At 50.5% G+C, this 21,487-nt stretch overlaps 1 protein-coding gene across 1 annotated transcript; it reads left to right on the forward strand.

Annotated features, from left to right (window-relative positions):
• The first annotated feature begins 167 nt into the window (after nt 1-167).
• On the forward strand, nt 168-17,707 carry LOC142823251 (butyrophilin subfamily 1 member A1-like). The gene is made up of 8 exons (XM_075914082.1): nt 168-387; nt 2,406-2,753; nt 4,015-4,299; nt 5,693-5,797; nt 10,639-10,659; nt 11,996-12,016; nt 12,142-12,168; nt 15,792-17,707. The coding sequence occupies exons 1-8, from the start codon at nt 288-290 to the stop codon at nt 16,298-16,300; spliced, it is 1,416 nt and encodes a 471-aa protein (XP_075770197.1). The 5' UTR covers nt 168-287; the 3' UTR covers nt 16,301-17,707.
• Nucleotides 17,708-21,487: the final 3,780 nt, after the last annotated feature.

Raw genomic sequence — 21,487 nt, forward strand, 5'->3', positions numbered from 1 at the left:
GCTAAAATGGTGATCGGAGCTTTTTTGCGCAAAACCGCGTCTAGATTGGCCACGGATGCTTTTGCGCAAAAGTATCCGTGCCAATCTAGACGCGCTTTTGCGCAAATACTTTTAACAGAAAAACTTTTCCGTTAAAAGTATTTGCACAAAATCATACCAGTCTAGACTCAGCCTCTGTGGTCCCTGAGCCCAGGTTGTCCGAAATCACTGTGACTGATACATTCAATATATTGGTTTTTTTGTTGTTTTCTCTCTCCTCTCCCATCCCTGGATCGTCTCAGGGTGAGATGAAAATTCCCTCCATTTATGACAGCTCCAGAGTGAGATCATGTCTACCTCATTTCATCATTTTCTTCCTCACATGTTACGTGCACAGGCTGGAATCAGGTAGGAATGTCCATGGCTGCTTCTGCTTCTTACAGGATTTGTTTATTTGCATTGATCTATTCAATCTCCCCGAGTCACTATTTGACACAAACCAGAACAAAAAACAGCATCAACTGCTCAGTGTGTCAATCCAGTCCAAACAAACAGTCACTGTTAGGAGTGGGGTAAAACCTGGTTACAGATTGAATTTCAGATCTCAGTCACACTGCTGTGGGAATGCAAGATTTCCTTTAGACCAGCTATAAGTGTGACCCTTCTGCCAGGGAGCACCAGCAGCAGCCAGGGCTGGGTTCAATGTCTAGAGGCTCCTCTCCATCCTCTAACACAGAACTGGCTCCAGCTTCCCCCCGTAACCTGGGAAATTCATGTACAACTCCCGAATGCCTCTGGGAGCAATGCTCCCCAACTCCCACGCACTGAGTCTGAGTGTGGAAAAGACACTTTCCATAAAAGGGCGGGAAGTGACGTGGGGTTAGTTTGGGAAAACACTACAGACAAGTTCTTAAATACAAACCACTAGTGACAGCCCCACCCCAAGAAGGCCGGGCGATGCGCCATTCCTCTCAGGGTCTTAAGTCCAGCAAGACAAACTTCCTTTTCACATACTCCTCCCCATGCTTGCCGACAGGGCAGGCTGGGGCTGCATGCCTCCTGCCATGGGGTGGCCTGCTCCTACAGTGGGGGTGGGAGGGTTGGGTTCCATTGGAGCCCAGGGAGGGGGGGTCAGGTTCTCCTGTCCTAGGTTCCCCACCTCCATGTCTGCTCCCTAGTCACAGTTGCGGCCCTTGGCCAGAACAGCTCCAAAATGCTGAGAGGCAGCCGCAGGGTTCACCGCCTATCTGGGGGAGGGGGCAGTAAAGAGGCAGGTTACTTGCGCTCTGGCCACTCATCACCTTTCTGCTGCCAGCCTGCTGCAACTCACAGCGCCTCTCATCGCCCCCTCTGGTTGTACCTGGCAGCAGGGCCAGGGTCACTGTGGCAGCACAATGGGACGTGCCTGGAATGGGACTGAGTCTCACAGTTGCACAGGAGAGAGACGGACTCACCAGGCTGGTTGCCCCCCCATCTGAGACAGTCCTAGCCCTGAGCCTTCTACCCTGCCAGTGCCCTAAAGGGGGGTAGAGGGGACTGAAGCCCCCTCCCCATAGATTTATACAGGGACTTTGCTGGCTGTTCCCCTTTGTCAAGGAGTGAGGGGAAAGTGCCCAGTTTGCTGAGTTCCTCACTGTCTGGGGAGCATGGAGAGAAGATGAGCTGCGCACTTTGGTCTCACTCCATGGCAGGAACAGGAGGGGGAACAGTAAGCAGCCCTGGTAAAAATCTCCAGGGAGGGTGGTTCAACCCTCTGCTCTCCCTGCCCACCCCTGCTACACACACACAGAGTCCCCTGCCCAGAGCTCCACCTCACTTCCCCCAACCCTGACTCCTGCACCTCCTCATGCCCCCAACCCCTCCTTAAGGGCCCAAGCAGGGTAAATGTGCTAGTGTGAAATATGCAAATTAGAAGTGTAGAAGCTATTTTATGTTTAGCTAGAAGCCATCTTGTATATCAGAAACCATTTCAGCTTTTCTCTCAAGCACGTAGACCAGAGTGAACTTTCTGTAACCCCGTGAGAAGAGGCCTACAGGATGGGCTATTGGTATGTGTTAATTGGGCTGGTTGGGACAGGAGATGTACTCCCTCGTACCTGTCCGCCATCTTGTTGATAAGGCTTTGTTTTTCCAAATTTAATTGAGGATTTCTGTAATTGGATGCCCTGACGTCAGACTGTTTGGCTAAGAGTATAAAGATACTAGGATTGATTATATTAGCAGCTTTACTGGGCCCAACTTTGCTGGGACCACGCTTGGCTCATACTGTGCTTTATTAATTAATAAAGCTGTTTGTTAGCTGCCTAAACAGAGAGGAGCTTTTTTTTTGCTTCAACAGAAGCTTGTGTGACTAACTGATTCACTTTCTATTAAATTCCCTTTTGTTTGTTTGTTTTCCTCTTTTCTGTGCTCTGGTGAAATTACAGCTCAGTTCACTGTGGCTGGGCCTGGTCACCCTGTCACGGCTGTGGTGGGGGAGGAGATCGTGTTACCCTGTCGCCTGTCCCCCAGGATGAGTGTGGAGCACATGGAGGTGAGATGGTTCCAACGTGAGTTCACTCCCTTTGTGCACCTGTACCAGCATGGGGAGGATGAGTTTGGGCAGCAGATGCCCGAGTACCACGACAGGACGGAGCTTTCCAAAGCCAGAATCATGGAAGGGATAGTGGACTTGGGAATTATCAATGTCAGGCGTTCCGATGAAGGACAGTACCACTGTTTTGTTGGGGATGGGGCCATTCAAGATGAAGTCCTATTGGAACTGAAGGTCGCAGGTCAGTAAGATGTATCTTTTCACTCTTTTTAAGTGGCTCTTAGACCCTGACCCACAAAAGTAATTAGGGACCTAATTCCATACCCCAGTCCCAAATGTAGGTGCTCCTGGGATCCTCAAAACAGTCATTACATTAGTTAGCCCTTATGAGAGACAGAGAAAAGAAGACTCTGTAGTTCTGTGGTTAGAAAGTGGGATACCAAAGGCTAGTCCCCCTGTTCTGATTAATCTTTGATTATTTATCCAATCTGCCAAGTATTTAAATAGCCACTAAAGCAGCAGACTAGATATGAGTTTTCCCACCTCCCATGGGTGACTCTAACCACTGCACTACGCTCTTGCTGTCTCTTTGGCCCAATGGATATTTACACATTTATAAACAGTTGATCAGACATTTGGCCAGACAGAAAGAGAGACAGGAATTTTCTAGGTCATCATAACCCTTAATGTTATTTGGTCACACTAAGACATTTTCAGTTAAACAGTTCATGTTGCAGGGTTGAGATTTATTTAGTCAGCAGTTAGATCAAACAAATCTTAGAGCAAAAGACTCAGCAAGTAGTGAACAAACACTCACAAGTGGGAAAAACATTGGGACAATCCCATCATAGTCACCTCCAACAATGGACAACGCAGCGTCAACCTCCCTTTATTATACAAACTCATTTATAACTTCTTGTTATTTATACATATGTTGTAGTCTTCCATGTCCATGTTAGCTCTCCTCCCCTGTCAGCACAGAGCCAGTATGACTTCAAACAGGCCTCTTCTTGCTTTTTTGTTACTTTATCTTTTTGTTTTAGTTTTTCACAAATATGAAAAATATGTAGATTATTTCTACAACTGTTCACACCTACACACTACTGCTTCTGCTATTAAACATTATCAGAACAGACTCTGAAAAATCACAGCAGGTTTCTGTCAGGTCTAGGATGACTTTGTTCCTAGAACGGCTTTCTTCAGTGCAGATATCTGTCCATCTGCCATTGGTCTGGGCTGGGACAGGAATGAAGAGAGAACATTTCCTCAGCTCAAGTGCATTTAAAGCAGCCCCAAACTGTAATTTAGTGCAGCATTTCTCAGAGGTGACCACAAGGGGCTTTTCGTACAGCCACAGCCTCTGGGCCCTGACAATTTCATTGAGTCAAGTTTCCTCTTTCCATGAACATCAGCAATAAAGTTTATTCAATCATTTTATTGGAAATGTGAACATTTATACACTGAGCTATAGGCTCATTTCATTGAACACTACTTCATTTTAGCTTCAGGCTCTGTACCTCACATCTCTGTTGAGGGTCACCAGGACGGAGGGATCCGAGTGGTGTGTCAGTCATCCGGATGGTACCCACAGCCCCAGGTGCTCTGGAGAGATCCCAAAGGGCAGCCTTTATCTGCAGCCACTGAAACAAAGTCTGAAGAGGAAGATGGTCTCTTGGAAGTAAAAAATTCTATCATTATAACAGAAAATTCAAACAAGAATTTGTCCTGTTCTATAAGGAACACCCACCTGGATGAAGAAAGGAAATCAATAACTTTCTATATATCAGGTCAGTTACTACCAAAACCCCCACTCTGTCATACCAGTGAGAATTAAAACTCAGGTTGCTAAATTGTACAAAAGTCCCAGTGTGAATACCTCCTCACAACAACTATGTTTCAGATGAAGTGAAGGTGGAAGGAACAATGTTGGTTAAAATGTACTCCAAGGATTTTGTACTTATCCCTGAAACAAGCATTTTAAATCCAGACAATTCAGGGTTACCATTACATTTACAGGACATCCAAATATGTTAACACATGAAAGTTCCCTGCAGAGACACCAGATAGCAGGTGGGATTTGGGGGTGGTGGGAGAGGAGGAGCTTTCCAAAGATCTCCAGTCCAGCTAAAGTGCAGGGGAGTTTTGTGAGCCGCTTAACCTGGGGCCCTGAGCTGTAGCCACAGAAGCTTCCATGTATTATCTGGCCCTGACTGGTGGGGGCAAGGGAGTACATGTAGCTCTGCTGGCTGCATTCCCCTCCACTGTGCTGAAGCCATGTTGCTGCATGTGCCAAAGGAAGCTCCATCCCTGCACTGCCCTCGCCTGCAGGATCTGCTATCGCAGCTCCCATTGGCCAGGAATTTTGGTCAATGGGAGCTGCAAGAGATTTGCCAACCAGTAAGCACAGGACATCATGACCTCCACTGAGCCGCCAACTTCCCACCCCCAGACAGCAGCCTCTGGTAAGTGCCTGAAACCCAACATCCTGCCCCAGCCATGCGCCTTCTTCTGCACCTTAACAATGTGCTACTTCTCACCCTTGTCTCAGCAAGAGTTGGCCCATTCTGACTGACACTTTTCCAAAATGTTCAGTCTGAGACAGACACCGCACATGGACCCTTCTGCCCAGATTGTTTGAGTCTGGAAATTAGTGAGCAAATGAAAAGAAGGCCCTGCCAGGGGAAGCATTGATCAATGTTCATAAAGGTGATTTGATGAGAGAGAGATTGAGAGAAGTCAATGGAGGAGGTGTGGGGGTGTTAGGACTGGTAGCTCTGTATAATAGTATAATATATGGAGATATACCTGTCTCATAGAACTGGAAGGGACCTTGAGAAGTCATCACATCCACTCCCCTGCCCTCAGAGCAGGGCTAGGTACCATCCCTGACAGATTTGTCCCAGATCCCTAATTGGCCCCCTCAAAGATTGAAGTTGCCACCCTGGATTTAGCAGACCAATGCACAAACCACTGAGCTATCCCTGCCCTCCCCGATGGTATTTAACACCCTGTTCAATTCTATCAAACGTGGATGAGCAGAAACTGGGTTCAAAATTAGTTTTTGCCAGTTTTTATATTGCAGGGAACAACTTTTCCCACATGTATTTCACACAGAGTCTAATGTGAAACATTTTCCTACAAGGCCGCCTGTCGCTACTGTTTCCAAACTTTGTGTTTCAGACTCCCTTTTCCCAAGAGCCTCTCCCTGGATGGTGGGCTGGAGTGTGACTTTGGTGATTTTGTTGCTGTTTGTCTGCCTGGCTTGGTTTCTGTTCCGATTAAGAGGTAAAGCTCAAAGGAGGGAAATAGTGTGTCACTGGAGAGTTGGAAATGCAGGTTTGGAGTAGGAAGGAGTCTTACCATGGACGATGGAATAAGGCAGCCTCCCCAGAAATCTTGAGAGAAGCTTCATGGGGATGTGCAGGGAAGGTTCCTGCTCCTTTTCCAGGCACATTAACAAGCAGATCTCATCCGATTGTGTTAACTCCCTTTTAGCAAGACAAGCCCACCAGAAGTGCCTTCTCCAGAATCAGTGCCTGGCGATGAGACATCCTAGGGGGAATTCAGACGTCTCTAAAGTTATAACAAGTTCTTGGCTCTCGGTGACTCAGTCGCCTGCTGATCATTTTCCCCTCCCTCACCTCGCTGTGCTCCAAGCCACTGCCCGAGTGTTGTGGGAGGAATCCAGGGACTGGCTGGGGAAGCTGGTTGGTTCCCCCCAACGGTCCCATGCAGCTGTTTACAGAAGCAGCATGTTGGCAGGGCTGATCCAGAACATCCCTTTGCCTCCTTTGTCTTTTGATGTGACTGGCTCAGCCCCTTTAGTTTCAGGTGGAAAATCAACCTCATGTGGCTCAGGTAGAACTAAAGAGGAGTAAAATGCAGGACAATGTAGCACTTTAAAGACTAATTTTAAAGTGCTACATTGTCCTGCATTTTGCTTCAGCTACCCCAGACTAACACGGCTACATTTCTATCACTATTCTAAAGAGGAGTAAGCAGCCACCTAGGCTGTGTCCAGACTCAGGGGTTTTTTCGAAAAAAGTAGCCTTTTTTCGAAAAAACTTCACCTACGTCCAGACTCAAGCCGCGTTCTTTCGAAATTAAATCGAAAGAACGCGGCTTTTCTTTCGATGGCGGTAAACCTCATTTCACGAGGAAGAACGCCTTCTTTCGAAAGTTCCTCTTTCGAAAGAAGGCGTTCTTCAATGTAAATAGGGCTTCTTCGAAAGAGAGCATCCAGACTCACTGGATGCTTTCTTTCGAAAAAACAAGCCGCTTTTTCGAAAGTTCAACGTGCAGTCTAGACGCTCTCTTTCGAAAGAGGCTCTTTCAAAAGTATCTTTCGAAAGAGCCTCTTTCGAAAGAGGCTTGCAGTCTAGACATAGCCCTAAGGTTTAAGCTAAAGAAGACAGAACTCTCTCTCTCTCTCTCTCTCTCTCTCTCTCTCACACACACACACACACACACACACACAGACAAGCAAGCAAGCAAGCACACACCCTTCCATTCACTCACTCATTCACACCCACTCATTTCTTCCCTCAGGCACTCACACACTTACACAGACATATAGGTTGCAGAAGGAGCCTAGGCATGTGGATCCTGGAGGATCTGTCTGCTCATCATGGCTGGGGAAGCTGGTCAGGAGGAAAGACACTGGAGAGGAGCTTCTCAGAATCAGTGGAAGGAAAAAGAGAGAGCCTCACATGTGCTCCTTCTCTTTATATAGTGTCTGAATGGCTCCTAGTATCAGAGGGGTAGCTGTGTTAGTCTGAATCTGCAAAAGTGGCAAGTAGTCCTGTGGTACCTTATAGACTAACCAAAGTGTTGGAACATAAGCTTTCGTGGGCAAAGACCCACTTCGTCAGATGTAAGTAGTGGAAATTTCCAGAGTCAGGTATAAATATGCAGGCCAGAATCAGGCTGGGGATGACGAGGTGGATCCAATCAGGGAGGATGAGGTCCACTTCTAGTAGTTGATCTGGAGGTGTGAATTCCAAGAGAGCAGAAGCTGCTTTTGTAATTAGCAAGCCATTCACAGTCTTTGTTTAATCCTGAGTTAATTGTGTCAGACTTGAAGATGAACTGTAGCTCAGCAGTTTCTCTTTGGAGTCTGGTCCTGAAGTTTTTTTGCTGCAGGATGGCTACCTTTAAATCTGCAATTGTGTGTCCAGGGAGATTTAAGTGTTCCCCTACAGGTTTTTGTATGTTGCCATTTCTAATATCTGATTTGTGTCCATTGATTCTTTTACGTAGGGACTGTCCAGTTTGGCCGATGTTTATAGCAGTGGAGCATTGTTGGCACATGATGGCATATATTACGTTAGTATATGTGCAGGAGAATGAACTAGTGACAGTATGGCTGATCTGGTTAGGTCCTGTGATGGTGTTGCTGGTGTATATATGTGGGCAGAATTGGCATCGGGGTTTGTTGCATGGATTGGTTCCTGAGTTAGAGTTATTATGGTGAGGTGTGTAGTTGCTGGTGAGAATATGCTTCAGGTTGGCAGGTTGTCTGTGGATGAGGACTGGCCTCCCTCCCAAGGCCTGTGAAAGTGAGGGATGGGTTGTAGATCACTAATGATGCGTTGGAGAGGTTGTAGCTGAGGACTGTAGGTGATGGCTAGTGGTGTTCTGTTGGTTTCTTTTGTGGGCTTGTCCTGTAGCAGGAGGCTTCAGGGTACACTTCTGGCTCTGTCAATCTGTCTCCTCACTTCCTCGTGTGGGTATCGTAGTTTACAGAATGCTTGTTGAAGATCTTGTAGGTGTAGGTCTCTGTCTGAGGGGTTGGAACATATGCGGTTGTACCTCAGTGCTTGGCTGTAAACAATGGATCGTGTGGTGTGTACAGGATGGAAGCTGGAGGCATGCAGGTAAGCATAGTGGTTGGTAGGCTTTCAGTACAGTGTGGTGTTTATGTGACTGTCATTTATTTGCACTTCTAGGAGGTGTGAATTCCAAGAGAGGAGAAGCTGCTTTTGTAATTAGCAAGCCATTCACAGTCTTTGTTTAATCCTGAGTTGAATGGCTCCTGTGATTCATTCACCTTGTCATCAGGGAGCATGCCCAGACTTCCCTTTATCCAGCAGAGAGCATGCCCATACTGTGATAACTCATTGCCATGTGGTCCATTGTTCCAAGCCTTCTTCAAACACACTCACACTCACACTCTCTCCATTCACGGGGGGAGAATGCAGCTTAGGGAAAGTTACAAGCAAGGTGGCTGCATGTTACAAAGATTACAAAATTGCAGTTTACAGTAAATTTGAGAGTTACACAGATTACAAAGATTGACAAGGATCACAATAAGTTGCAGTTTAAAACCGTAGACCTTATAGTTTGGTGTAGCTTTAGAAAATCCATGTATATAAAACTAGTGAGCTCAGGTGGAGACTTTTTTATGCAACACAGACCAGGCCTGAGTTTCAGCTCCCATTGACATTCAATGTGCTTGGCACTGGACTCCCTTGGCTCCACAGAAATGCCTGCCCTCTGTGTGTGGGGGGGAGTGGAGGGTTCATTTCCCATGTTCAGATCATTCAAGCATGAATGGATGGCTTAGTCCTGGTGTTCTGGGAGCTCTGTCAGGTGGCTTCAGTATTCAGTCACATGTGAGCGACTGTCCAGGCTAGGGGCAGACTGACAGACACAGACAGACAGACAGGCTGTATTTCGGAAGAGGAAGCTGAACAAGGAACAGGACAGTTTGCTCTTTATCTTGGGCTCAGAGGCTGTGTCTACACAGCAGTCTTATCTCAAATTAAGATATGCAATTTGCGCCGTGCAAATGGCATACGTAAACGGTATTTTGATTTTATTATGAAATAGGCTATTTCAAAATTAGAGACTATCTACATGGCATCTAATTTCAAAATAACATCCTACTTCGAGACATCCCTTAACCTGCATAGAATGAGGGTTACTGGGATGTCGAAATAGCGCACTTGTTATTTTGAAAAATATTTCAAAACTAGCCAATTAGCCTGTCATAAGACAGGATTTTCAGGTCTATCTGAGCACTCTCGCTCCGTCTGTCTCTCTCTCTCCTCCTACTGACTCCCCTCCCTCTCTCAGCTCTCCTCTGCCTCCTGCCTCTCTCTCCGTCTTTTTCTTTCTCTTCTCCCCTTCCTGCCTCTCACTCTCCCTTTCTCTTTCTCCTCCTCCTCCTACCTCTCTCTCCCCTCTGTTTCTCCCCCCCCTTTCCTTTCCCCTTTCTCTTCCCTTCCCCTTCCCCTTCCCCTTCCCTTTCCCTCCCACCATGGTGCTTGGCTGAGTGTTGCCTGCTCAGCCTGGCTGCCATGAGGGAGAGGGGCAGGGCGGTGAAGTACACTGCCAGGGGGCGGAGCCGTGTATGTCACTGCTCTCCCTTCCCCTCCCACCCCAGGGGAGCCCAAACAGCCCCTTGTGCCGCTGGCTCCCCTGGCGGCCCGGCTGAGGGGCACAGCACTCATCTGAGTGCCACAGCGGGATAATGATAATGGGTGGCTTGTGAAGACCTGGGGTAGCTATTTTGCGATACCCGTGGTATCCTGAAATAGCTTTCCTATGTAGACATAGAGTCAATTGTCAAGGCACCAAGTTTTGAGGTTCTCTAGGAACCAAGTATCATGGATCCATTGGATCGGTGTTAAGTCCCAGCTGAGTCTTGCGGGAAGCTCTTTAGCCAGAGCCCAGAGGAGTCTCACTCTTCCTTCAGAGTAAGTCCCTCAGTCTCACCACCTCCTCAGCTGGGCCTCTAGGCTCTAGCTCTTCTGATTCACACCAAGAGCTCTGCCCAGCGAGTCCACACTGGGATAGGCTCTTGGGATGTACCTGTGTGCACCGTGGGATCTAATTCAACCCCACAAGTATTTGCTGTGACATAAACCAGCCTTTTACAAATAGAGCAGGATTTGTTCATCATCTGGCCTCCGTCCTCGGCCTTCCCTATGGGCCAAGCCTGGGTGCGATGTTCCTGAAAGAAAGGCCTGTCCCGGTGTGGTGTGTGACTATCACTGGAGAGCTGCAGTAGCTTGGTAGAAGGGCAGCCTGGTCATTACTTGAGAATTCATAATAGAAAGATTCCTTTAAATCTAGAGCAATTGAAACATTCTCTAAATAATTGTGTTTGTTTTCTGTTGTAGGGAAACATCTCGACACCATCAGTAAGTTCCTTCCTTCTCCTGGGAGAATCAGTTTTGTGTTATGGGAGATTTTTACACGAATGTGACAATGACGATTTGACAGCCCAAACAATGCTGCCCATGCTAATCGCGTAACTAGTCACTGCAGTAATAGGGTAGGAAGCCAGCCCTGTGCTGCTAGTGTCTTAGGGCAGTGGTGCGCTACCCACTGTCTTCCTGGTGGGTCACAGCGCTTTGATTCAAACTGTCCGGTATTTTCTTTTCCTGCCTTGGTGACCAACGTATACACTATGTGTGGGAGTGGGGTAGGGGAGCAGACCAGCGCTTTAAATTAAAAGGGCTGCAACAAAATGTTCTCTGAAGGGTGGTTTTTGTTTTTTTGTTTTTTTTGTTTTTTGTACAAAAACTTTCCCAACTCCGAGGGCTGCAAATGAAAGAAGGTTGAGCATCACTGTCTTAGGGGACTCAGAATGGAGCCAGTGCCCCGGGAGGAGTGTGTGTGTCCTTATACTAGATGCTCATGACAGAAATATCTCCCTATAAAGACCCTCAGGGTATGTCTACACTACCCTCCTAGTTCGAACTAGTGGGGTAATGTAGGCATATCGCATTTGCAAATGTAGCCTGGGACTTGAATTTCCCGGGCTTCATTTGCATAAGCGGGTTGCCGCCATTTTTAAAACCCTGCTGGTTCGAACCCCGTGCAGCGCGGCTACACGGGGCACGAACTAGGTAGTTCGAACTAGGCTTCCTAGTTCGAACTACCATTACTCCTCATTCCACGAGGAGTAACAGTAGTTCGAACTAGGAAGCCTAGTTCGAACTACCTAGTTTGTGCCCCGTGTAGCCGTGCTGCACGGGGTTCGAACCAGCGGGGTTTTAAAAATGGCGGCGCCCCGCTTATGCAAATGAAGCCCGGGAAATTCAAATCCCGGGCTTCATTTGCAAGTGCGGTATGCCTACATTAACCCGCTAGTTTGAACTAGCGGGGTAGTGTAGACATACCCTCAGAGAGGAGCTGGTGCAGCTCAGGAGAGAAGTAAAGATGTGGCCACTGGAGTCGGCTTCATGGAAAGTCAGTGTATGTTGGCACTTCATGAGTCAGAATTGTGACTTTTTGCCAGACTCGAAAACTGGCCACAGGAAGACATAGCTCACACCCCTCACACCGCTGCACCAATGTGAAAACTGACTTGCACCAGGATGGTTTATCCTAGACTTGTCTGGTCCCTAGACTTGTACTGGCACAAAACAATGCCCAGGAGATCAGCCTCAGTGATCAGTAGTTGGGGGCCTGCAGTTGTTAATTTCACACAAGAGATTTTACAGCCTGGCCTTCTTTCTCTTCATTATTTAGATAAATTTTGCACAGAGCTAGGTAAGGATCTTTTTGTTATTTGTTTTATTTCTCTCTCTGATTCAGTCTTTTCTGCAATAGTGAAGCTTATTGATACTACGTTTGTCTGACTTAATTCTCACCCGCGTCTGTGTATTGACTTTCAGACTGGAGGAAAGCCCTACGAGATGCAGGTAATTACAACAAATGTCTAATCAGTGGATGATCCTGCTCTGTCACTGTGTAAGAAAGTGAAAATAAAATAAACAGAATAGAGAATGTTCCAGGTGGAACAAAAGAGAAGGTGCTGAGGTTTGAGGAATAAGAGGCAGAGAACAGCCAAGTGTGTCCTGGTTACAAATTGCTCCCTACCTCCGGAAATAATCCCCAGTCTGCGTGTCTGAGTGGGTGTTCCTCCTTAGGATCCCAGCCCTAGAGTCAGGAGAGGAACGAGAGCGGGGACCAGACACAAGCGTTCAAATCCAGAATCCCCCTGATCCGTGTTCAGCTTGTGCCTGTTTCTCTTCTCTCTCTGTCCACAGAGATCTCCTGTTTCTCCCTCTCTGTCAGATCCCAACTTTCTGCTGGTTTTAACCCTCTCCATCCTCCAGTCCTTCATTTGTACCAATGAAACCCTCTTTCCCCTCTCTCCACCACTGAACACCTTCTCTTGTAGAAGCCCATAATTCTCTGTCTGCCCCGAGGACTAGCCGTAGACATTTAATTAGGGGTCTATTGACTCACGTCACTATCTTCAGATCTCAGACATGTGGGAGGATGGAGCCAAAGTCAGGTCGGTGTCAGAAAGAGACGTCCAAACTCCAGGGCTACGTCTACACTGGCATGATTTTGTGCAAAAGCAGTTGCTTTTGTGATAAAACTTGCTGCCTGTCTACACTGGCGGGGAGTTCTTGTGCAAGAACTCTGATGTTCTAATGTGTGAAATCAGGGCTTCTTGCACAAGAACTATGATGCTCCCACTCAGGAATAATCCCTCTTGTGCAACTGTTCTTGCCAGTGTAGACAGGCAACATGAATTTCTTGCGCAAGAAAGCCCTATGGTTAAAATGGCCATCAGAGCTTTCTTGTGCAAGAGAGCGTCTACACTGGCACGAATGCTCTTGTGTAAAAGCACATCTCTTGTGCAAAGGCACATGCCAGTGTAGACACTCTCTTGTGCAAATACTTTAACGCAAGACCTCTTGGCTACGTCTAGACTGGCATGATTTTCCGGAAATGCTTTTAACGGAAAAGTTTTCTGTTAAAAGCATTTTCGGAACAGAGCATCTAGATTGGCAGGGATGCTTTTCCATAAAAGCACTTTTTGTGGAAAAGCGTCCGTTGCCAATCTAGACGCGCTTTTCCTCAAAAAAGCCCCGCTCGCCATTTTCGCGATCAGGGCTTTTTTGTGGAAAACAAATCTCAGCTTTCTACACTGGCCCTTTTGCGCAAAAGTTTTGCACAAAAAGGACTTTTGCCTGAACGGGAGCAGCATAGTATTTCCACAAAAAGCACTGATTTCTTACAGTAGGAAGTCAGTGCTTTTGCGGAAATTCAAGCAGCCAGTGTAGACAGCTGGCAAGTTTTTCCAGAAAAGCGGCTGATTTTCTGGAAAAACTGGCCAGTCTAGACACAGTCCTTGTGTTAAAGAGTATTTGCGCAAGATCATGCCAATGTAGACGTAGTGCAGGACTTTAAATACAAGGGAGGAAGGGTGCATTATGGAAGAGTTGGTTGTGGCTGTGTAACTGATCAATCTCAGAAGGAGTCGTTGTGTTAGTTTGTCTGCAAAGACAAGAAGGGGTTCTGTGGCACCTTAGAGACTAACAGGTGTATTAGGATATCTGCTTTTGTGGGTGTAAACTCCAGTCTAATTCATCTGATGAAGTGGGTTGTAGAGGTGGGAGGTTGATCTATAACACACCAATAGAAAGCTGGTCTAAGCACCCTCTCTCTTTTCTTATCTATCTACACTCCTGACTCAGTTTTACCCACAAAAGCTGATGTCCTAATAAATCTGTTAGTTTCTCAGGTGCCCCAGGACTCTGCTCCCCCACTCCCCCTCCCATATTGGGGAGGAATCCCCTGGGTGTTCCCTGTGAGCCCAGGGCATGGGCAAAATATAAGGAAGACACGAAGGATCATATGCCTCCAACACTGTGAGAGGGAGGGGAAAGGGGCTGGCCTGTGGGGCCACTGGTGGGGGGGGGGCTTGGTGGGTCAGCAGGGGTCTGGCCTCCCCACACTAACCAGTAGCAGTGGGGGAAGCAGAGGGATGGGGCCAGGGGAGCAGAGTGAGGCGGGGTCACTTGCTCTGTCTCTCCCTCCTGCTGCTGTTGAATGGGGGGGGGGGAGACTCCCACTGCTGCTACTGGTCCCCCCCAATGCTGCTATTCCCCTGGGGCTGCCTCAGTTGGGGGAAGAGGCAGGGCAGGGACAAAGCAGGGAGGTGGCAGAGCAGTGGCAGGGGGAGGCGCAGCCTGTGTGGGAGGGGAGTTGTCGCAGCCCTTCTCTGGGCTGGTGGGGGCGGGGGAGAGTCATGTGGCTGGTGGCCTAGAAGTCCTCCCCGCACCAGTTGCCTCTGCAGGGCCCCTAACAGGAGCAGACTGGTCCGGCGGGATACCGGGAATTTCGTCCTCTGAAGGGCCACCGCTCCTGGGAGCAGGGCCGGCACATTGCCAGGGGGTGGGGTGTCATTCTGGCCCGAGGAGGAGCAGATGGGGAGCCCCATGCCCGCCTGCTTGGAGCCTGTGCCTGGCCCCGGGGCGCTGGGAGCTCTCCGCAGGCAACCCTGAGGCACAGCCCCTGCTGTTGCGCTTCCTGGAGGGTGGTATGGGGTGGCTACGGCTACTGCTGGTGACGTCAGAAGCAGCAGCCACCCCACGCCACGCTCCAGGAAGCACCCCAGTAGGGTTGCAGTGGGCCAGGAGGTGGGGTGCTGGGTTGCTGGACAGAGGCCAAGCTGGGGGGGGGGGGAAGAGAAGAGAGGGGGGAGATGAGGAGGTCGCGGGACAGTAAGCAGGGGCACACTGGCGGGGGCGGCATGGGCGGGGGAGTGGGAGTTGTGGGAAGGGCACATGGGGGGGTCGCTGGGTGGGAGGTGGTAGAAGGGGAGTTGCAGGGAGGGCGCATGTGAGGGAGGGGTTGCTGAGGGGGCACCCGGTTGGGGGAGGGCCGCACTCATGAAGGCGAAGAAGAGGCCGCCCCGCGCTGCCCTCCAGAAAGCTCCCCAGTAGGGGCCGGGCCTCGGGGCTGCCCGCCCAGAGCCTGTCTTCTTTGCCTTACAGTGAGTGCGGCCCCCCTGGCCCGTGAGTCCCCTCCAGCCGGCCACAACCCCTCCCCTGCAACTCTCCCTTTCCCTGCCCGAGCCCCCCCCTCCCACGGCCGGCCACCCCCGCCTGTGTTCTCTCCCCTGCAACGCCCCTGCCTGTGAACCCCCCCTTGCCTGGCTGTCCCCCCCCACCTGAGTGCCCCCGCCCCCAACCTCCACCCTCTCTTCTCCTCCCCCGGGCCTATTTCCTGGGCCTATTTTGATTGCCAGTCTGCCCCTGGCCACTAATCCCCACCCAGGGACAGATGGTGCCTGAGGGGAAGAGTCTCAGATCGGGGGCAGTAAATCTCTTCGCTCTGTCACTGGCCGGTGGGATGAACCTCTGGGGTGAAGGCCGAGACCTCAGGGCTGCTCCCCACTCAGAGCCGGGCGCCCCTGGAGGCAGGAGAGTCCCTGAGTCACTGCCCAGCTGGGGCAGATTCTGTCCCTGATGCCACCGACCCCCCAGGGCTGAGCTCTGCCCCTCACGCTCTGATTCTCCCCCAGCCAACGTGACTCTGGATCCAGATACGGCGCATCCCCGGCTCCTCCTGTCTGAGGATGGGAAACGTGTGAGATGGGCAGAGACATGGCAGCCCCTGCCCGACACCCCGGAGAGATTTGACACTTGGCTCTGTGTGCTGGGCCGAGAGGGCTTCACCTCGGGGAGACATTACTGGGAGGTGGAGGTGGGGGATGGGCAATGGGCTGTGGGGGTGTCCAGAGAGTCTGCGAGCAGGAAGGGATGGATCAGCCTGAGTCCCCAGAGGGGGGTCTGGGCTGTGCGGTGGTGGCAGGATCAATTCCAGGCTCTCACTGACCCTCGCACCCCCCTGCCCCTGAACCCCCCCAGCAGGATCTGGGTTTGTCTAGACTGTGACCGGGGACAGGTGACATTTATCGATGCTGGAACCGAGGTCCTGATCCTCACTTTCCCGCCGGGCTCCCTCCCTGGGGAGAGAATCCGACCCTTGATCTGGGTGTTGGGGGGAACCGAGCTCCGACTGTCTCCCTGACACCAGCCTCTGGCCTCACACCCCCGGTCTCTGTGACCCTGGAGGACTCCCCTGTACCCAGCCCTTGGCTCCTCCTCTCTATTACCCTGAAACCTCCTCCCTCCCCTCACAGATCCGGACAAGGGAGGTGGAAGGAACCTACTTCAGCCCCAGGGAGCAGACAGGCCCTCAAGGGCAGAGGTGGGGGCTGGGCAGGGACAGAACTAACAGCGGCGCTGGGGACAGGCAGAGGTGAGGGCTGGGTAGGTGTCTCCCCAACAGGCACCAGGGGGAGAGACTGGCACAGCAGGGGTTGTGGCCATGTTTGGTGCAGCAGTGTCATGGCGCAGCCTCCAGCTGCCAGTGCAGAGCAGCCAACAGGTGTCACTAGAGGGCGCTGTGATCCGGTTGATCAAGCCATGTCACACAAGGCATTTGGTTCATTATTCCCAGAGCAAAAGAGTCTTCCTCAGTATCTCAGACATCCCTGTAACGAGTTTTACTGCACTCAGTTCAGGAGCAGTTTGAAAAGCTCTCTATGTATGTGGATGGAACCCCAAGGAGATGACCTGGATTCCTGGGGCTCTGTCTGCTGGCAGCTCAGGGACAGGCGCACGGAGTTTGCCTTGGCTCCCCCTCCCTACCAGGGACAGAGTCTGCCCAGCAACCCATAGGGAGTGAGATGCCCCTCCCAGGGAGTTCAGGAGGGGAAGGAGGAGCCATTGGCTGGAGAGTCTGGAGGCAGCCAGGGAAGGGGAAGCTGGCTGTGAGGGAGCTAGTGAACCCCAGGCCTGCATGCAGGGTTCCCCCTGAGAACTAGCCTCTAGGGACCGGAAGGCAGGATCCCTCAGCTGGGTGTTATGTCTCCACTGTTGATTCCCAGTTTGTGGAGTTTGCTGGGAGGCTGCCCCAGCGAGGCAGAGCTGGCTCTCCCGCTCCCTGGGTGAGACCAGCCACCATGGTCAGCTCTGCCCTGTCTGCTGGTTCGGGGCTGCTGCCTGCTGTGTGTGTGTCTGAATGCTGGGCTAGGAGATTATAGTTTGAATTTTGGTGCAGTTGTGTGGCCTGCACCTTGAGCCCAGCACCCCTTTGGGGTGAGGGGAAATTCCGGGATTGAAGCAGCCTGATTCCTGCCTGAAGAGGATCCCTGCCAGAAGAGACCAGCCCCTCTGCAGTGACCGAGTCATCTCTGAACCTGAGGCTCATCCATGGAGTGTGTGAGTGCAGCATCTTTTAGTTAGTAAGTCAGGGAATTTGTTTGGGGATTTTATTACCTGCTGCATATTAAACCTGTGGGGGATTTACCACCTTCTCCCGCTTGTGAGTCCTTTGGGCTGTACTGGACCCAGTCAGCCCCACTGCTAAACCACTGCAGAGAAGAATTTTGTGATCAAAAGTCATCAAGGGCCCCAGCAAAGTGCACGTACCAACGGGACACTGACCTTACAGTTGTTGGGCACCGGTGAACTTAAAAATAGTGTTTCACCCTGTTCGGTTCTATTTGTCTCCTGTTTAATATAACTGTGTTTATTATAGTGCATGTGTTTGTGTTATTTTCTGGGAGTCTCCAACTACCTGGCAAGTATGTGGGGATTCCCCTGGGTTAGAATTTTTCTCCCAAGCTGCCCTGGTGACCCTGCCAGGAAGGAGTGAGGGGGGTGGAGGCACCGCCAAATAAATCCATTGGAAAAAATAAAGTTGAGTGGGTGGCGGGATCCAGAAGAACCCAGACCTCTCCATCAAAACCTGTAAGCAGATTGGCCTTAAAGAAGGTAACCAGGTGGAGAGGGGCGCTACATGTATATTTAGTACTAAGCAATTAAAACAACAATACAAGGCATCACAAGCATTAAAAGGCATTAAGAGCAATATTTAAATGGAATAACAATCTACATCTACTCCTTAACCCAATTTAGCAGCTTAATTCTTAATTCAATTTAACACACTCACACACACTCACCCTCTGGGGCTGGCCAGACCCCAGGGAATGTTGGTTAATTTGGTTGAGGTGGAAGTCCAATGTGCACATCACACCAATATGCCGAATCGATGGACTCCAACTCCTGGGGGGAAATGGTGTGGTATATATCCCCTCGGCAGGGGCCAGGCCGGTGGGATGCCATCCACTGGCTGCACACAGTCCAGGTGGGGTGATGTCCGTTAGTGACACCCCCTTCTTCTTACTGGTGTGTCCACGACCGATCCAGAAATATCCGGTTTTTGCACCACTTGCCTCACCACTAGTGAGAAACAACGGTCTGTCCTTGGTTAGACTCTTCTCTTGTTACTTTTCTTATCTGGCAATGCTGGAAACGCTGCCTCAGCCACATACACAGAGTTCTTTTATTTCCCACGGTCCTTCTTCTTAAAGTTGTAAACACGTCCATAATCCTCCAGGGGCTTTGTCCAGAACAAACAAGTCCATAATTCTCTGGGGCTCTTGCCTGGACCTCAGCATGGCCTCTCTTCAGCTCACTTACTGTTGATTCACTCATGCACTCGTGCTAACCATTCACACTACCCATGATTCATGACACAGGTGACAGAGGAAGGCTGGTTCAGTGGTTAGAGAACTGAGCTGGGTTCAGCTCCCTGCTCTGGCCTCGTTCCTGGGACACTCGGGGTAAGTCACTGGGCTGGGATTCCCAACCCAACTCCCCTTAAGGTCAGTCAGTGTCAGGCACCTACACAGCTCTGTGAATCCCATAGTCGTGTCGTGCTTCTGTTCCCCCACCTGTAGCACGGGGCTAATAGCCCTGCCCTGCCTCACAGGCAGGTGAGAGGATCAGTACAGCGATGCCCAGGAGGTGATCACTATGGTAGTGGGGGCCAAGGCAGCACCCTCAGCCTGGTCCGCACCAGGAAGTGTTGCTGGGGCAGTGGAAACTCCCCAGTGTGGACACAGCTCTAGCCCTGTGTAAGTGATTCTCCTCCCCTGGCACCACTGATGATGTCCGAGTGAAATAATCCCATTGACACTGGACAAAGCAGCCGCAGCATTTACCTGGCACCCACCACCTGACACGGACAGAGATGAAAACTGGCTGAGGAGTTGGGGGGGACAGTAGATCACTGCTCCTGCACCTGAAGCATCACAGCCCGTTAAACAGCTTCTCAGCCACTAAAACCATCGCCCCAGTGTCTGAACTTGGCTTTCCTGGGGCAGGCAGGAGGAGACCCGGCTGGGAAAAAAACGGCCTTTTTTCAACATGAAATTCTTCCCGGAACCAGCTTTGAATTTCAGCTATTCTAGGTGTTGTTGGAATCACCTTCTGCCTCCTGAGGCCTGTGACTGGAACAGAAGTATTTACTTCTCGCATTGGCCCCCTGCACACTGTGTGGCCATTTGTCGTCTTTTTCTCATGCATCCTGTGAACTTTGTCATTTGCTTTTCAGCCCCAGCTCCCAGAGTCAAGGGATTCAATGAGCCTCTCAGTTTCGTTATCAGTTCTCTCCAACCTTTTTACACCAAAGATCCCTTCTTCAATGTCAGGGCAAGCCAAGATCTACTCCAAGCACCCACCACCTTCCCCAAACACCCATCCCTTCCCTGAGGCCCAATCCTGTCCATTCCCCTCCTCTCCATCACTTGCTGTCCCCAGCCCTTATGCACTCTCCCTGGGTTGAGACAGGAGGTGCGGGCTCTGAGGTGGGAATGGGGGATTTGGGTGTGGGAAGGGATGAGAGATGTAAACTCTGGGAGGGAATTCAGGTGCAGCAGGAGCTTGAAAACGGACAGATGTCTCAGGAAGGGGGGTGTGACATACTGGACCGGCCTGGGCACAGTTGAAGGTGTCCATTCAGGGCGAATTGCTCAACTTTGGGGCTCCTTACAGACCCCAGACTGGAGACCTTCCCAAACAGGCTGCAAATCAGTCCCACAGAGCGCTGTAGCTGCTTGCCTGAAGCCTCACGAGCAAAACCCCTCCAACATCCCAGCAATATCCGTGCCCCAGATGGCACTGGGCCTCATATTCAGGTGAGGGGTCTTAGAACCCAATTTCACCTACCCCGAACAAGTTCTGTCCGGTTCCAAGAAACCAGCCACAGATCCCTGGTCAATTTACACTCTGGACCTTACCACAAATCACACTGAGCCAATCCTTTAGCATCTGACATCTAAAGATTTATTGCTACCAGAAAGAAAAGCATGAGAGTAAGGGTGCTAAAGTATCATACGCTAGATGCATTGCATCTCCCAGCTCTCGATGCAGGCACTAGCAGAGAAGTTATAGCTGCTGGCTTGGAAGTCCTTATTGTACAACCTAGATTAAAACGGGTCCTCAGTTCTTTCCAGCTCTTCGATCCCTGCACTGCTGCCTCTGGGATGAAGTGCTGAGCTGATTACCAAGATGGAGTCAGCTACATGTCATCTTTATACATCCTTCCTGGTCTCTTCTTGGCTGCAGCAGGTCACCTGGCCAGTGGCCTATCACTGTGTTCCCTGCTGGTAGCCCCAAGGCGTGTCGTTGGCCCATTGAGTGCTATTGTCCCACAGGGCCTCACTAATCAGCATGTCCATAGGCCGGGCTCTGCCCACTGCTCAACCACATTCAGAGAGACTTCCAGTCTCCATACAGATTACAGATTCCTAACTACACACACACACTTTTTACAGATATGTGAAGAGCAGATACAGAATCAGGAGAAAGCAAGCTTTTGTTTGCCCCCTCATATGGCCCCCTTTGTACCACTTTTGGGGCGAACACCCCCCCATGGGTGCAGCAGTGACCCGGCTGCTCCCCTCACAATCCAATAATGTGACACTTCTGAGGTGCGACTGTGCAGCCGGCTGACTTCCTAGGAGGAACAGGCATTGAGTGGGGGGAGCACAGGGAATGGCTCAAACATCCCAAGGGGTGGCCAGAGTCAGGACACTCGCCTTGCAGCGTGGGGGGAGGGGGCGGCCGTGACATCACACAGGCCTTTGGCAGGCCCTCCCCATATTAGGCAAAGATGGTGGGGAGGTGGTGACCTCACTGAGAGATGGTGACATCAGCCAGGCACAAGAGGGGCAAGGCCGGGATGACCTCGCAGACCCCTGTGGCATTTGCTAAGGCAAGTCTCTGTCTTGCGATGTCTCTCTGAGGACTCAGAGCTTCCTGGTTCCTGCACGTGAGCACATGGAGGAACCTCTGTCGAGCTTCCTCCTCCTTCTCCTGATTTGCCTACGACCCAGACATCCCTGTGGAGAAGGTAAGAGCCTCC

The sequence above is a fragment of the Pelodiscus sinensis genome, chromosome 32 (assembly GCF_049634645.1).
Source record: "Pelodiscus sinensis isolate JC-2024 chromosome 32, ASM4963464v1, whole genome shotgun sequence".
Lineage (NCBI taxonomy): Eukaryota > Metazoa > Chordata > Testudines > Trionychidae > Pelodiscus > Pelodiscus sinensis.